This window comes from Silurus meridionalis, chromosome 15, assembly GCF_014805685.1.
Source record: "Silurus meridionalis isolate SWU-2019-XX chromosome 15, ASM1480568v1, whole genome shotgun sequence".
NCBI lineage: Eukaryota > Metazoa > Chordata > Actinopteri > Siluriformes > Siluridae > Silurus > Silurus meridionalis.
This window is the reverse complement of record NC_060898.1, coordinates 15,555,014-15,571,938: the sequence shown is the minus strand read 5'-3', so window position 1 is coordinate 15,571,938 and position 16,925 is coordinate 15,555,014. Positions and strand designations below refer to the sequence as shown.

The 16,925-nt window shown below is 35.7% G+C and overlaps 1 protein-coding gene across 15 annotated transcripts in view; it reads left to right on the top strand.

Moving 5' to 3' along the window:
- The window catches only part of ncam1a (neural cell adhesion molecule 1a), a 258,543-nt gene that overhangs the window by 218,933 nt on the left and 22,685 nt on the right, over positions 1-16,925 (top strand). For 5 of the 15 annotated variants that reach the window (XM_046867279.1, XM_046867278.1, XM_046867280.1 and 2 more), the window contains 4 exons: positions 2,097-2,144; positions 7,225-7,227; positions 12,469-12,593; positions 12,932-13,112. The exons of 1 other annotated variant lie outside the window; for it this stretch is intronic. In XM_046867279.1, the coding sequence (XP_046723235.1) occupies positions 2,097-2,144; positions 7,225-7,227; positions 12,469-12,593; positions 12,932-13,112 (357 nt within the window). Of the gene's footprint in view, positions 1-2,096; positions 2,145-7,224; positions 7,228-12,468; positions 12,594-12,931; positions 13,113-15,562; positions 16,895-16,925 lie in introns of those variants that run through there. 9 more of the 15 variants (XM_046867282.1, XM_046867286.1, XM_046867285.1 and 6 more) reach the window with 4 other exon arrangements.

Genomic DNA, 16,925 nt, shown 5'->3' with positions numbered 1-16,925 from the left:
AATTAGTTAAGTGAGCATAACCATACATTTTTGACAGTGGCTGTTAAAATGTCCTTTATCATCATGTCATCATCATAAGAAAGATGAGCACTTGCACACTTACTAGGTCAAAGAAAAATATGTAATAAATAAACAGAATTTACCAAATTCACAAGTAAATAAGTTAATCAGTGGTTGTTTTAATACCAATATTAGCATGTACAAATATCAGACAAAGGTTAGCCTTGTTTTTTAAAAAACCTGAAGTGATGTTTACCTCAGGTTATGTGACAGAGACTGTGGATGATGCTCATGATCAAAAAGAGATCTCTTTTTTTAAAAGTCGATTGTATTTTAAATGTGGAGGGAATCTTTTGTTGAAATAAGAATGGCATTTTTAAATGTAATTATTCTCACTGTTCTCTCTGTTTCTGGAGACAAATTTTAAATTGTTTATTAATTTCTGCTTAAAATGCAGAAGAGAGTATTTTGAAGTTTAGGAAAGCCTGTTGGTTTCAGAACTATTTTAGCAGAAAATGTCAAAATATGACAATGTGAATAATGTTTGCAGGCCACAACACATTCACGAAAAATTCTGCACTTGAGCTGAAAATTTTTTCTTTAAAAAAGGCACATTTTATCTTTAATTTAAATGTGGACTTCTGCTTGGAGCAATAGATTTAGGCGATCACACCGGTGTCCCCATTTTTCTTAATAATCTTTAATAATTTTGTTTGAATCTAAAGATCTCTTGTAATGTCTAAAGTAAAAATTGACAGACCTGCGGCAGACATTTCTTGTGCAGTCCTTATTATACTACCAAAGACTCTTCTCCTTGATATCTGTCAGAGCTCACTAACAGACCGAGCTGTTTCCTTATTATTATGTTTGGCTCCTAGCAGGAAATAGGGGATGTGTGTGTGTGTGTATGTGTATATATATATATATATATATATATATATATATATATATATATATATATATATATATATATATATGTATATATATATATATATATATATATATATATATACATATATATATATATATATATATATATATATATATATATATATATATATATATATATATATATATATATATATATATATATATATACATATATATATATATATATATATATATATATATATATATATATATATATATATATATATTCTCTTTTTTGCTTTTTTTTTTTTGCTTCTTGTTATATTATTACCTTCCACTCAAAGAGCTTATCATTTTACACCATGGCTCTTGGTTCACGCTAGTGCACACCATCCTTCACTCAGAGACACGAGGTAGATTGATGCAGAGGTCTAGAAGATGATAATGTCATCGGCAATAACAGTCTCCCAGACAATTATTCTACAGTGCAAATCCAATTTTTTCCATTCAGAAGCCTAAAGAAGAAAATGCTTCTAAGCAAGCGTGCAGCTGTAGTCATCATGACGCAGATTCTTCTGTCTCGACATGGTTACTACAGCAATAGGATATGAAAGTGCCAGAATGCTAATTTCATTTTGGTTTTACTCTTTTTTTTTTCCAGCTTGAAATTACAGGTTTCCATACCATTTCATAAATGCAGAAATGCTTTTTTCCTTTTCTATCGACTTAAAAGACATCTTTGAAAAGTGTACGGGACGAAAAGATGTATCGAATCCTTTTTTTAATAATTAATGGACAATAGTAAGGTGCAGACTTCAAAGCGTCTTTCACTTAGATCTTCACTTCTCTTTCAATAGGTTTGAGGTGTGTCGATCCAGTAAAATCAATATCTCTCAGCCTTGTGTCCTAACATTAGAAGAGATTTAGTTAATTGCTCTCTGTGCTGTTTAGACACTGTAAAAAAAAAACAGGCCTAATGATTAGTGACAGCTTAAGATGAGACAATGGTGTTTGCTTTTGATGCAAAGAAGTCTAAAGACTGTCGTACTATTCTATATTTAAATGTGGAAATCTGCCTAAATAGATCTTTGTCTGAGAGTATGGTATGTATGCTGTAATACACTGTAATTTCTTTGGATTGAATGCACCCTAAGAGATTTTGATGTGCTGCTGTGTAATGTAATGGCAAAGCTAGCACAACTTACCATGTTCTCAACATCTTCCAGTGTCTTCAGTGGCTCCAACCACATATCCTACAACCACTGCAGCCCTTAGTGAGTATGCCGGGGCAGCGTGTGGTGTTGTTCGCCCCTCTTAACCTGCCTGCTACACACCTGTGTTTCTCACTTAGATTATTCAAGAAAACATTGTTGGCGTTCATCATAGAAAGCAAAAGAGCACCTATAGTAAGGAAGAGAAACTTCCTGTGTAGATGTCAGTGCTGAGGGAGTGAAAGGGTTTCATCTAGGAGACCCATCTCATCACCTCAGGGCCCGGGGGTCAGTTGCACAAGATGAACTTAAGAAAAGTCAGACCTGAAATGTGTTGAATGTTTAAAAGTAGTGCTGTGTAGAATAACGGGTTGCACCACACAGAATATGCTGTAATGAGTATTGTGTAAAGTCTGTTAAAAAAAAGAGTGTATCACAATTATTAGCTAATATGAAATATAACATAACCTAAAAAACTAAAGGAAATGCTTTGATTGGAAAAGGAAAAGATTATGATTGAGGTGTGTCAAAAAAAAAAAAAAAAAAATATATATATATATATATATATATATATATATATATATATATATATATATATATATATATATATATGTATATATATATATATATATATATATATATATATATATATATATATATATATATATATATATATATATTTTTTTTTTTTTTTTTTCTCACTTAAAAATTACTTTAATAGTATAACAATGCTAGCTCTACTTCTCATCTTCTCAAACTTCAGAATAAAGAAAACAAAAAACAGAGGAGAGTATCCAATGTGGTTTGAGCAGAAAGGAAGGTTAACTCATATAATTATTTACAACTGTGTTGAGAGGAAAAGTCTTGCAACACATCAACACTTTATCTTCTGGCTACATTCAAACTATTATATTTGGTGCAACCAATAATTATTAAGTAGTTTGTAAACTCAAATATGATATTTTGTTAAGTGGTTCAGCTTGTGCATCTGGCTACTTTACAGTAGAATGCCATTACTAACCCCAGCTTGTAGAGTGGCTTCTCTCGTCAGCACGTAGCATATATTCACTGGATCAGCACGTTTCCTTTGAATGTAGGATGTTCAAGCCGTGAAACCACTGATGCTTGGAGTTGTGCTGTGTTCTAATTGACTTCTTTAAAACACTGGATTAGTGTGTCTCAATTGAAAAACACAGCATGGCGCCTTTTTTGGTGTAGCGCATTAGCATATATTTATGAGCTATGTTGCATGCTGTTTGATCCGAGAAAACAAGAGAACTGCCCTTGTGTTGTTAACTAAAATAAGCAACATTAAAGAGATTTAGTGCCTTCAGACTTCAGCAGCATCAATGGAATATAAATTCAGTTTGTAGAATTCTCTGTCACATTTATGTTTGTGTGTGTTTGGTGTTCATTATGGTGTGCATTAAAAAGTGTGCCTTTTGGACCTTGCATAGGTGCCCCTCATGTAGTTTGACCTTTATACAGGGTTATTGTGATACAATGGATTAAAATAGGGCAAGTATCAATCCAATGGGGGAAAAAAGCTTTCATCCTCTACTTAAAAGATGACACAGTGTTGGACTCTATCAGACAACTGTCTGCTTTTTTGTTTGTTTAAATGGCATTTGTGATATTATGCCTCAATAAATCTTTTGTCAAATGTCAAAATCAGATGTTCATTCAGGAGTTTCCTGGACATGATTAGAGATAGATAAGATATGGCCCATGCCATCTCAAAGGGACAGAGATGTGAACGCGGTGGTCACCTGAGACCCTGTACCGACCTAATCCATTGTTAGCCCACTTTCATGCAAAATAAAATTGAAAATGTGGAAATAATTTTGTTTTATACATACATTTCTTTGTTCCAAATAATGTATTCATATTTGGTTTTTGCAGAACCTTTAGGCTAATTCTTAAGCTGCGTTGTGGCTTGTAGAAAAAAAGAACCCAGTTATATAGTGGAGAAATGGCAAAAATGAGCTGAGAGTTTGACTAAAGTGAAAGACTAAAAGGAAAAAGAAAGCAGAGAACAAAATATGGTTGTTTTGAAATTGTTTGTTCAGAAATAAGAGGTATGGGTGGTAATTTTCTGCAAGGAAAATCATCCTGTGCATATAGTTCACATTCACAGCTGCATGAAAGATTACGAAGTACAACAACTGTGAGGATTTTGTGCAAAGAGCACTTCTAAAATATGTGTGTGTGTGTGTGTGTGTGTGTGTGTATATATATATATATATATATATATATATATATATATATATATATATATATATATATATATACATATATAGATCCGCAGTGGCAACCCCTTATGGGGGAATCCGAAAGTAGAAGAAGGAGATATACAGTATTTACGTATATATATATATATATATTAGATGTTGAGATTTTATTAGGAGTGACGGGATGGAGAGGTTTACAAATTAGTTTATTAGAGGGGCAGTGCATGTAGGACGTTTTGGAGACAAGGTGAGGGAGGCACGATTGAGATGGTTTGGACATGTGCAGAGGAGGGACATGGGGTATATCAGTAGAAGAAGTCTAAGAATGGAGCCGTCAAGAAGGAGGAAAAAAGGAAGGCCAAGAAGGAGGTTTATGGATGTTGTGTGGAAAGACATGTAGGTACTTGGTTTGAAAAAGGCAGATGTAGAGGACAGGGGGTATTAAGATGGATGATTCGCTGTGGCGACCCCTAATTGGAAAAAAGAGAATATATATATATATATATATATATATATATATATATATATATATATATATATATATATATATATATATAGTAGGAAGATAAGTCTGAAGAATATTTATAGAATGTACAAATATATATATGAAACAAGGAGACACGCTTCCGTTTTAGAACTTAGGACTACTTTGAAGCATGCATGATCCAATATAATTATACTAAACTGTTGGAAATCAAATTGTTAGTTTAATCCTGGAAGGATAAGTTTTTAAATCAAATGACTTTGAATCACTTCAACAGCGTTCATCCCAGACATTCGTTTCTCTGATTTGCTCTGTATTGAGTAATTTACTGCAACAGTGCGTCTCATCAGGAAGCTGCACTGAAAGTCGGAAACTTTCATTTGAAAACAAATCCTTTAAGGCATTCAGGGATGAATTTCATGGCTCCAGAATTCATTGGCAACAAACTTGAAAGTGCAAATGTAGTCCAGCAGCAGTATTATGCATTCTATACTGTCCACAATTAACTTATTTATTTATTAATGTGGAATAACTATGGAATAATGCAATAATGAGAAGTCTTGATACATCACTGGGACCTACTTTAAAATTTAATTCTTATACCGTATGAACAAACATTTGTGGACACCTGACCATTAAGATTTGTATAGGCTTCTTGAACATTTCACATTTATTTACTATTTGCTGTTATAATAACCTTCACTTTTCTGGGATGATGTTCAATTAGATTAGATTTAGATTTTGGAGTGTGCTTGTGGAGATTTGTGCTCATTCGTTCACAAGAGCGTTAGTAAAGTCAGATAGTGGTGTAGGGTGAGGAGGCCTGGGGTGCAGTCAGTGTTCCAATTGATCCCAAAGGCATTCAATAGGTTTAAGGTCAGAGATATATAGCAGGCCACTCAAGACCCTTAGCTACAACCTATGTAAACCATATCTCCATGGAGCTGGCTTTGTGCACAAGGGAATTGTCATGCTAGAACAGTTTTGGATCTCCTTGTTAGAGTGAAGAAACATTATAATGCTACTACATTCAAAGACATCCTATACAATTGTGTACCTCCAACAATTTGGTAACAGTTTACGGTAGAACCATATAAGTCAGGTGTCAAAGTACTTTTGTCCATATAATGTAAGACTTTAAAAAGTCTTCATTGTCAGCAGTTTATATCAGTTCAGGGTAGAGCTGTAAGTTTTCTGACTTCAGGCAGTCTTCAGGAGCTTCTCTGTAATATTACAAGCTACAGGATGATAAGTAAATAAATATTTATTTATCACTGCACCATTGTAAGCAATGACAATTTATTTTACTAACTAGCTTCACAGACAGTCTATATGAAGTATAACTATAAATCGATTTAAAATAATATAACTTTTTCATAATTATGACTGTAATCACTAACTTCCATTTAAATTTCCAATATCGGATGAGTGTAGCAGGAAATCACGCAGTGGTTGAGGATAAAATGTCGTTTTGATTTAGTTTCAAAGAAACTGAACTTCTCCTTTACATTTCTGTCTTAGTGTGACTCAAACTCAAGTAAGTATTCCTCATGATCTTATTGGGTATCATGAGGTTTAGATCTAGATGGTTGTCTCACCACCATCTAGATTGCTTTTTAAACCACCATTACAGTTTTACTCTGTATTCATTACCAGATAGTACGGTCCAACCATTACAGTTGTGTAGGGCAGAGTAAACCTAGACCATGTCTGTACCTCCTCAGCTGTGGTCATTCTGTAGTCAGTGTTTTCTCAATGAAATTATGTTCTGTTTTGTTGTATATCATTGCCTTTGCTTATGCTTGCCCTCTTTCATTTACTGTCGTTAATAACATGCAGAAAGCACAAGCCAACAAATTCAATGTTTTTCATTGTGTTTTGTGTTGTTTGTTTTTTTGTTTTTTCCCTTACCCAATAAAATGCTCATGTTCAGATATTCAATCTTAATGGGATTCAGAAAGCAGTTTGGGGTGTGTTTCTCACATCCAGTAACATGTTTTTTGATTTTTGTTTGAGTTTAGTTTTTAACATGAAAACATAATGTGATTATATGGCATTCTGAAGATCCTAAAACTGCTTTATGGGTCTTAAATTCTAAATGTCCATGGTTTTTAAGCATAATCGAATGTTTTAGTGAACTGCCTATTATGTTTTGCATTTATGTTCTCTTTTGTTGGTCTTCATGTTTGTATTTTATTTATAATTTTTTTTTTTGGTGTTAACAATCTTGCGTTTTTTTTTTTTTTCGTTCCACGTTTGTATAATTTGATTTCCAATGTTTTGTATTTTTCATGTGATCCCACCTCCTCCCCCCCTTCCTTCATCCCCTCCCAATATTCCTTTCAACCAATGTTGCACGTGCGTATCATGTGACTTTGTCATGTGGCTCTTGCATGGTGCTGATGATGTCGTCTTCGCTGGTGAACAGAAGGTAATTTTTTTGTTTCTTTACCATTCTGACTTCATTGCACGTTAGGAGAAAAAAACAGACATCAATCATGAAGTAGAGTAAAAAATTTTAATATTCACCCACAGCCATCAACTTCATGGATCATTTCATTCATGAGCCATTGAGTTTTTGTACATCACCCACTTCATTTCTGAACGTTAAAAACAGGTGCTCTAAACTGTAAACTTGTACACCACTGTTGTCAAACTTTTTAATATTCAGCAAATAGTGAATTATAACAAATGTTAGATATTTTATATATTTAAGACAAAATGCAGCATTCATCATTCTTTACCTCTGCAACTTCTATGTTGAGTTTATATCCTGCTGGGGAGATTTGTATTGATTTGTGGTCCAAACAGGAGCTTACAATCCAATAACTCAAAGCTTTAATTTGGCTCAGCCCTGCAGCCTACAGTGTTTTATAGGGGTTTTGAATGCAATACCACTTACAATTACTATTTAATCATTTTAATATCGGAGAACTACAAGGTTTTCATGATGCCAACGTAACGATTTTGGAGTAAAAGTAATGCACTAGGGGTGTGACACCGTCATCAAATCTGAAATATTGCTAATAATATTGTTAAAGCTGCAGTATGTACCTTTTTTGTTATTATATGTGTGTAAGTAAAAAAAAACACACACTATGTACAATTTGGCACAGGTTTCATCAGAAAATGCTGGAATAATGCTAAAATTTGAATATTAACTGAATAGCTTGAAGCTTGATTAGATTGATTCAAATGGAGTCCTGATGCAGGAAATAAAAAAAAAAATCACACTTTTTGAAAGTACAAACAATTGTAAGCATGCAGTAAAGCATACAATAAAATAGAGAGTAGTGTGGAATGCTAGATATTAGACAGATTGCTTGTGAATATAAACGAGCCCATTAACTCTTTCTATAAACTGCAGGCCATCATTTTGAAAAAGTGTCTAACTTAAGTTGAGTAAATACAGATCAATAAAAATGAAACACATTAAGTTTTATTAAACAAGTTAAGTCGATTGCAGAGTCAAAATAAAGCAGGCCATCATAGATAAACTGGATAGCCTGTAATGGGAATACTGGCATGGGTCAAAACCAGGAGAATATAAAAGAAGGAAACACAAAATCAAGGCAGATAATATGTTAACACATGCAGAATTTTTATCCTCAATCGGTATACAATTCATTCGCCAGAAGCTATTCCAACAACTGAAAGCCATAATGACTTTTATTAGAGGGAGGCGAAGTCTGCAGGTTTGACACCAATTCAGGAGACAAAAATGCTCTACTGTCTTCAATTACTTTAGTAGTCACTGCATATTTGTACTCCATATTTGCTTAAACTTTGTCATGTCACAAGACATTACATCTAGTTACCAAAATGTTTTGTTACTTATGTTGCTGGAAGTCGCCAGCGCTCAGGTCTCCGGTCACTTTATTCCTGCGAGTCTCTGTATGTATGGACATAGCTTTAGGCTTAACAAAAAAAATCATAAGAATTTTCAAACAAACAACCTAACACAGAACTTGTAAATAGAATCGAATGACAGGACTAGAGTAGCAACCGAAATGAAGTTCAAGGTTTGATTTGAAAACAATGTCCATACTGTAGAGGTTGGAAAAAAAATACTTAAAAATAGTGAAAAAGTGAACCATTTCAAAGTTAGTGAGTTAATGAGTTAAATCTGTGGGGACGGCATATTTTGTCACCCCTTTCTGTCATGGCGACAATAGCCAATTGTGGATTTCTGTAAGTCATTGTATGCAGCTAAGTGCAAATAGCACTTTCCCTTAATTTAGTTGCAATTTAAACAATATCTGTGATGGTTCTACAATAAAGTTGCCTCTAGTATCATACAGTATCAGTACTAAAAAGGTCATCAAATCTCAAAATCCCCAAACGTTACCTACTGCAGCATTAACATAAGTATTCCATAAGTTCACAAAATCATTGCCAGCTAATTTTATATCTCTTTTAAAAAAATAAATAACTAGACAAAAAGCTACTAAATAAATAGTAAGTAAATCCTTTATTATTATATTTAGAAGTATCCAAATAATTAAATCCTTCTATGTGCTTTTCATGATTTCCTACTGAAAGTACATATCATGTATTTTTACACGATTTCGTTTCACCCCTAGCATGCACCATCTGTAAAATAACCTTAATTCAAATTAACAGTTTCACACCAGTTCCACTATACATTGCTAAACGCATGCAAGTGATATACAAACACTTCTGTTCAAGCCTGCGACTTGTCCTGGTCCCCGTGGTTTTCCTCCCCATGCATGTTCTGTGTTGGTCTGTGTCCTAAACGTCTGCACTGTCATAGTCTGGTTTTCATTTATGCTTATGCCGAGCACATCACTCTCTCTCTCTCTCTTTATTTAAGGTACACTGGTTATTACGGTGGGTCGTGAAAATGAAACTGATGTCTTGGATTCTGATTTGGTTTAATTTTCCTGGCATTCATGGTAGACTGGGATGTAAATCAGAGACTGCAGTCTCACTTTCGCATGGTAGAGCATGTCTCTGGCTGACTTCTTTATTACTTTAACCCTCCAACTTCTTTTTACTTTTGTAGCATCTGGAAAGCTTTCACCTAACTTCACTGGGAATGATGCTGGTGACTGGATCTCTAATTTCCGTTGCCGCGTACCATATAGGAATGATATGCTGTCTTTATTACTAACCCAGGTCTATTTGGATTTCAGCATCAAGCCATGTGTTGTGACAGCCGTGACCTTACTAATGTTAAAAGGTTCTTCTTAGCTTTTTTTAATGTTCATTATAATATTAGGGTCAAGCGGTGCCAAAAATAACCAAAGTATTATCACAGATCTAGTTTTCAGCATGTTTGAACTAATGAGCTAATGGTCTCTATCTATTTAAAGTTCCTTTGACTGATGTAAAATGTCACAAGGGGAAATTATTAGAAATACTTCGGATTATTTCATCCTTATGTTTTTTATTCCCACCAGGGTCATGATTGTTTTTTCTTTTACATTTCATTATAGTAGAGCATCCATGCAGATGTGTAGTTATAGCTTACATCATTTCATAACTCATACCTGTCTTGTGTGCACAAGCTAGCAGTGACATATTTGGCCATTGTCACACCAAGTGCTAATGGGGCTATACTAGCATCTATTTGTTATGATTAATCCACAAGAGTTGTAGTCTCCTCCCAGGTTCCTCTGGTGACACAGGTGGCCAGCTAACAATCCAAACAAACATCCCATGCAGAGATCTGGCTTGCCCTTGGCCTTGGCTGATATTATTAAAAATAATGGAGGAGCTCCTCAATCAACGTGAGCAGGATAATTAAGGGAGCACTGTCATTAGGCAACAGACTCTGTGAGATAACGAGCTCCCACTGAGAGAACATTCCAAGCAGTGCCCTCTTGCTCCAGCCCTCTTCTCATTACCGCCAAGCACGGTCCACGTCTTAACTCCCCTCTCCCAGGAGCCAAGAACTCTCACTAATGCTCAATATTCGAAAAAACGGCTTTATGAAAAGACCTCGTTATGGCTCTCGAAGATACACAGTGTAATCTCTCAACACTCAGCCGTAGAGCTAAATTATTAGCAATGCCAGGATGGTTATGATTAAAAATCACCTGATCAATTCTTCTCACCTGTACCATATTGTTTAATTGCTCCAAAGTGTACAGTAAAACAAACCCTCCTGCGGTCTGGTGGGATAAATTACACAGGGATTTGCATGATGGATCCACTATGTAAACATAATTAAAATATCTGTAATTGTTTTATTGGAGACTTTGTTTAGCATTTTTGGAAGGAGTCTCCAGTTTTGGCTCTTTGTAAAAGAGTTATACTGTAGCTGTTCAATTGCATTTTCTTCCACAGGAAAGTCTTCAGATGATTGGCACTTTGCAGTTTCTCAGTAATGTGCAAAGCTGCGTTTTCTTTTTCTTTTCTTTTTTTTTTACTTGATTACTTTTAAATGGAACTATAACTAGATAAAATGTATACACATCCTTTTTTTATACATAAAAATAAATAGATAAATAAATATTCACTAACAAATTGCAGTTGTATTAGAAGACTATAATTTTTTAGACACGCTTTTATTTTTTAAAAATCTTTTTTTTTCCCCACCAGACCATACTGACCTGCCATTGATTGGCTTGCCAAATTGTTCACACTCCATTGTGTAAAATCTTGTTGTGTATCGATTGTTAGGTATTTTTTATTGTGTTAGTTAACATGACCTAATCTATGTTAGCTAGTTACTACAAATTATCTGTTCTGAATGTTGAGGGTAGTCTTTGGAAGAATGTTTTTTTGTTAATGTCTCTTGCAAGATATTAGTCTTAACAACATAAGAAAGAAGAACAGTCCTGTAAGCATTTGAAGAATACTTTGTTTCAGTTAACATTTATGAGTAGCCTAGTCAGCAGTGTGGCAGTGAATTATAGATATTTCAGTCTGTCTCAGCTGGAATGTCTGGTAATGATGCATTCTTTATATTTAAATAGGACCAAGTACAGTACAGGGACAGAGAAATATTCTTGTTTCATCCCAGGTGAAAAAAAATATAGAAACCCTTATAAAGGAGGTTAATGGAAAAAGAAATTGTCCCTATATGTCTCTACTGGTAATTTGTTGAATACTATTGGTGACATGTTACCGATAAAACTGCTTTGACAACTTGTAGATTAGATGTTCATATCTACAGGTCACTGATCAAGCATTCATAAGTTTCTGCAATGCTTTTTCTGGTTTGAGTACATCAAAGCAAGTACATAACAATACCAGAAAACATATTGAGAAAATTACTCCGTTTTACTTTTCCCAGCATAACTTCCAAACCAGCTATGAAATGATTTCAATACATGAAGGGTAACAATTATCCCTGTATTAAAAGTCATTACCATTTTAAGCAATTTGCATGACACATTTGCTATTCAGCCCAGTTCAAGAAGTAATCGCTCTACCATTTAGTAGACTTTAAATTGAACATTCACAAATTCTCCTTCGATAAGGGCTTTTTAATCGTAACCTTTCCTGGCAGACCGCAATACCATATGCTCTCACTCAGGATTGAGCAAAATTGGATTGAATATTAGAGATAATAATTGATTTCTAAAAGGTGTGAGCTAAGCCTCCTGTGTTTATCATGTATATATGGGGGGCCTGGGCTAAGACACTCACGCTATACCCAGCAGATTCTGTTCTTTTCTCACTACTCGTGTGTTTTTCTCAGGGGAACCAAATCCTCCAAAACTAAATGCCCAGCTGCAATCCCCAGGCAATGAGCTGAAGGTCAACTGGATCAAGCAGGATGATGGGGGCTCACCCATCAAACAATACCTAGTGAGCTTTAGACCTGTGAGTATGATGGGATGTGAGGTAACGCCATATTTCTCCAGTCAATAGCATGTTGTCCTACAGTCAGATATTTGTCAATTCAAATCAGAAGCACATTGCTTCATACTTCTCCATGCTACACCTTTGTTTTGCAGTGAAAAAAAATTTCAGTTTTTAGCCACATGATGGATCTTCAATTAAACATGTTAGAAACAGCTTTTTAGTCAAAATGATGGACAACTGTAAAAAGCCTTCTGTGTAGTTCTTGTTTCATGTTTCTGACTGGATCTATGTTGCAGGTTTGGTTGCACACTGTTACATGAATTGACCATTTATGTGTTTCTGTGCCTGAAAAACAGAAAAACCAAAACAACTGGAAGCCTGTAATCCGTGTCCCCAATGGTAGTGAGTTTTTGGTGCTCAGAGGTTTGGATTGGAACACAGATTACGAGATCTCTGTGGTAGCAGAGAACCAGCAGGGCCGCTCAAAGCCTGGCATCCTCTTCTTCAGGACTTCTGCAGAACCTACCGCCATTCCAGGTACTATTTATTTTGACTTTTCCTCTCTAATCCCTACCCCAGCCACAGCCCCTGTCAATCAGCACTGCCTGCAGCCACTAAGCTCCAAGAACATTCCGACCTAGCCCCAGTTAACTCTTTTCTCTTCTGCTCTGGTTTGGGATTATGTGGGCTATCTGGATTATGCCCAGGCTTCTCCTAGTTAAACACGCATCAATACAGTCAGAGACTGATGAGACTGGTTTAACTCAGTGGAGCCATAAAGCAGTGAGGGGTGGATAGGAGATCTGCTGGGGGTTAAGCCCAGAGATGTGACTCTGGCTTAGTATCACTCAGCTGCTCTCCAGGTCTATACTTGCTGCCTGAATCTTCTGCAGCCCTTGGCTTGCTCCTTTAGCCAAGCTATATTGCCCCACTCAAAGATTCTATCAGTGAAAATGAGATTTTCTGCTTGGTACTCAAGAAGCAAAGCCACACAGAATCCCTGTCACTCCTACACACCTGTATTCCATTGGCATTGGCATGCTTTGTTTGCAGGGCTGTGGTTTCCGACAAGTTTGCATTCTTATGTAACCTGCCTCCCCACGGATAAAAAAAATGGGCTCTCTCTTTCTTTGTTTATTTATTTTTGCCTCTATCTTTGTCTAAAAGTCTAAGGTTCAGCTCACTGCAGGCTTGCTGCAGTGCCAAGCTTTTACTGATTGGACTGTGGCCCTTGTCTCTGTGGGGATGCAGCCTCTTGGTTTTGCATGGTGATGCCTTAACAAGATTAATGTGTTAATGCTTTTCTGGGGACCTAACAGGCTTCTGCTGGTGCATGGCACCCGCTTTCTGTCATCCGCTTGATGGGAAGCAGTCATAAAGAAATCAGTGGGAGGTTTGGATCTTAGACTGTGGCATAGCAGGGTCAGATGGATTGAGTTTAAAACGATAGATTCAATGTTTTATACTTTTCTTCTTATTGACAGAACGTGCCCACGCTTTCACATCACTGTGCCAGGGTAGTTAGCCTTAGTGTGTAACATGTGGCCAATCAAAAAACATCAAGTCTTTTATATTTAGTCCAGCATCTGCATTGCCTCAGCCTTAACATCTGCTCAAAGGCTGCTGCTCAGAAACTGTCCAAGTTATTTCCTTGTATTTATTTGTACCAGATCACATACAGGTCTATAGACTTTAGAACTTTTTAATACACAGCATTGCAAAGCCAGGTCAACAGATTTTGTTAGACAGCCTGGTGCATTCCATCATAAAGCATGGCTGGTACTTAGCTACTTTAAAAAAAAAAGGTCATAAGATTGGTGTTGAAAATGACCAGCCCTCTAATAATACTGAATAATGTCAGCAAACATGTTGATATCTCATGTTTTAAAATAAATTTCTAAAAAAAAATACATACTTTTTAAATATTTTTAAACAAGTGATTTAATTGTGCTCTAGAAAATCTCATTGTGTCACTGTGTTAAGAAGTTTGTTGTTTTATTTTGACAAAGTACAGAGAGCCAATCAGATTGCAATGTTCGAGCTTCCGAAAACTTTTGCTAATGTGGGGGAAACAAGAAAAATCTGATCATACTTGAGCTTTTGTCTTTCGTACATGGATGAAACACATAATGCAGTGTAAACTGGGAAGACAATAATCTTAAGGCATCATATTTCCATTCAGCTATCCAAATCTCCCCAGATACAGCTGACCAGAAGTATAGCATTGCTAAGGTTGCTCAGTTTCACCCACAGCCGGTTGCTCAATCAGTAATCCAACAAACCTTTACATCATGTTGCATCACTGCTTCTTTATGCTTTAGGTTTTTGTGTAACTGCAACCTTCCCTGGTGTAAACACTTCAGGTGACAAAAACATTGTCACTTCATAGATGTAAACCTACTGTATGCATTGCTAAAGTATTTCATTATGTTCAAATATACTCACACAATATTTATTACGTTTAATACCAGGGAAGATGCTCAATATGTTACCCTGCCCATTCTTTCCCCAGTCCATTCATCATTTACCATCCCTGTTTGTACCCATTGCTTGCTATGCAGCCCCTGTCATTCTTAGCTGTTAACATGCTGCACCTTTTCTTTATTTGTTCGCATAAGCTTGTTTGAATTTTCCTTTTGTATTCTTTTCTAATCTACTGTAACCTTTCAAGTTTATGTTTCTGTATTTGACGTATTCTCTGTCTTTTTTCTCTCTTTTCTCTCCCTTTTTTCCCATTTCCTTCCCTCTTCTTTTCCTTGTGCTGTCTCTATTTGTGAACTCGGACTCTGCTGGACCATCACATTATCATATGCAAAAACACCTCGGCTTTTTGGGTTTTTTGGGGGGCTGTTTTTATATATTTTTTCCCTTTCTTTATTTGTTTGTTTTTGGGGTTTTTTTTGCGGTGGTGTGCAATGTCTCTGTGGTCTCCTGCCACCTTGTTTATGGTGTGGTGGTGGTGGTGGTCATGGTGCTGGCTACCTCAGCTACCCTTGGCTGCTCCTGTGTCACGTATGCTCTGGTCACTCTCATGCTCCCCATGCTGACTGTGTTCTTGCTCTCATAAACCGGAGCTCGACTGAAGAGAGGAGTGCTTGCCTTCCCCTTCCCCTCGGGCTCACTCTTCAACCTTCATCCTTCTGATCCTCTGATCTTCTGATCCTACTGCAAGCTTAACAAACAGGAACAACACTAAAAAGAAAGAAAAATCAGTTACATGTTAATGGGGTTAAGCAGAGTTCTTGATGCTTGCATCATTCTGAATGTCTTTATTTTTAATTCTGATTGTTTATACACTCTCTGTTCTTTATTCCCATAAATTTGTCTGTCAAAATTAGACATTGTCTGTATGGTTTGAAAGGTTTTGATTTAGTTTTTTTTAAACCATGGACTTTCTCAGCACCCTAGAACATATTGTGCCTACCAAGAACATCTCCATGCTTCTCTTGGTGATGCTTTTGGTGTACAATCACCGACAGGGCATCTTCAACCAACAGATTTTTTACACGTCCTGCTTTGATCACATGAATTTCTATTCAGTTTCTTTTTTCTTCATCTTTTTAGATCTATTAGTTTGATCACAGGGCTCATAATGGAAAGTTATTTTCAGGAGGTCTGGCTTGTGTGTTAATATAAAAAAGTGTTTTGTTTTTTGGTGACAAAATGTACATAATTTTAGATAATTCTAAAAAAACATATGAAGGTTTGCTTTTGCTTTTGGGTTTTCTTTTTTTTTTCTTCAATTATTATTTTTTTGCTTATTACTCGAGGGAGAAAAGAACATATTCAAAACATACTACCACTGTCTGAAGTGTGATTTGATTCTACTCTGTAATACGGTTTTGTAACTACATAACGGTGTGTTCTCATGCAGTAATCATTGTAGGCTTTAAGAAAAAAAAAAAAGATAAACGTCTTTTTAATGAAGGAGTAATGTGAGTTGGATCAATTAGAAGAAGCACTATGGGTTCTTGAGTCCTAGTCGTACCTTTGCTGGAGTTCATAATTCATTGGGTCATAATACAAATGTGTGAACGTAGTATGTGTTTTCACCACACTGCCCTGTTGCTGATTGTTGGTTCAAACTGATCCTACAGAGCCTTCAGCTGTAAAAGGCAAGTGTGTTCTGCTGTACTGCTGGTTTCATCCATCATTGTGTGAACTGCTAAATTCTTTAGAGCTTTTTTTTCTCTTAATGACATTTTTTTTAGAACACTTTACTCCTTTTGTCTGAAAACCAAACACGACACTCATAGGCGTTTGTGTGAACTTCTGTAACACTTATAATAAAAGAAATGTTTGTGACACTTGCTACATTATTCCCTGTTGGCCAACTGTCTGTCATTAACA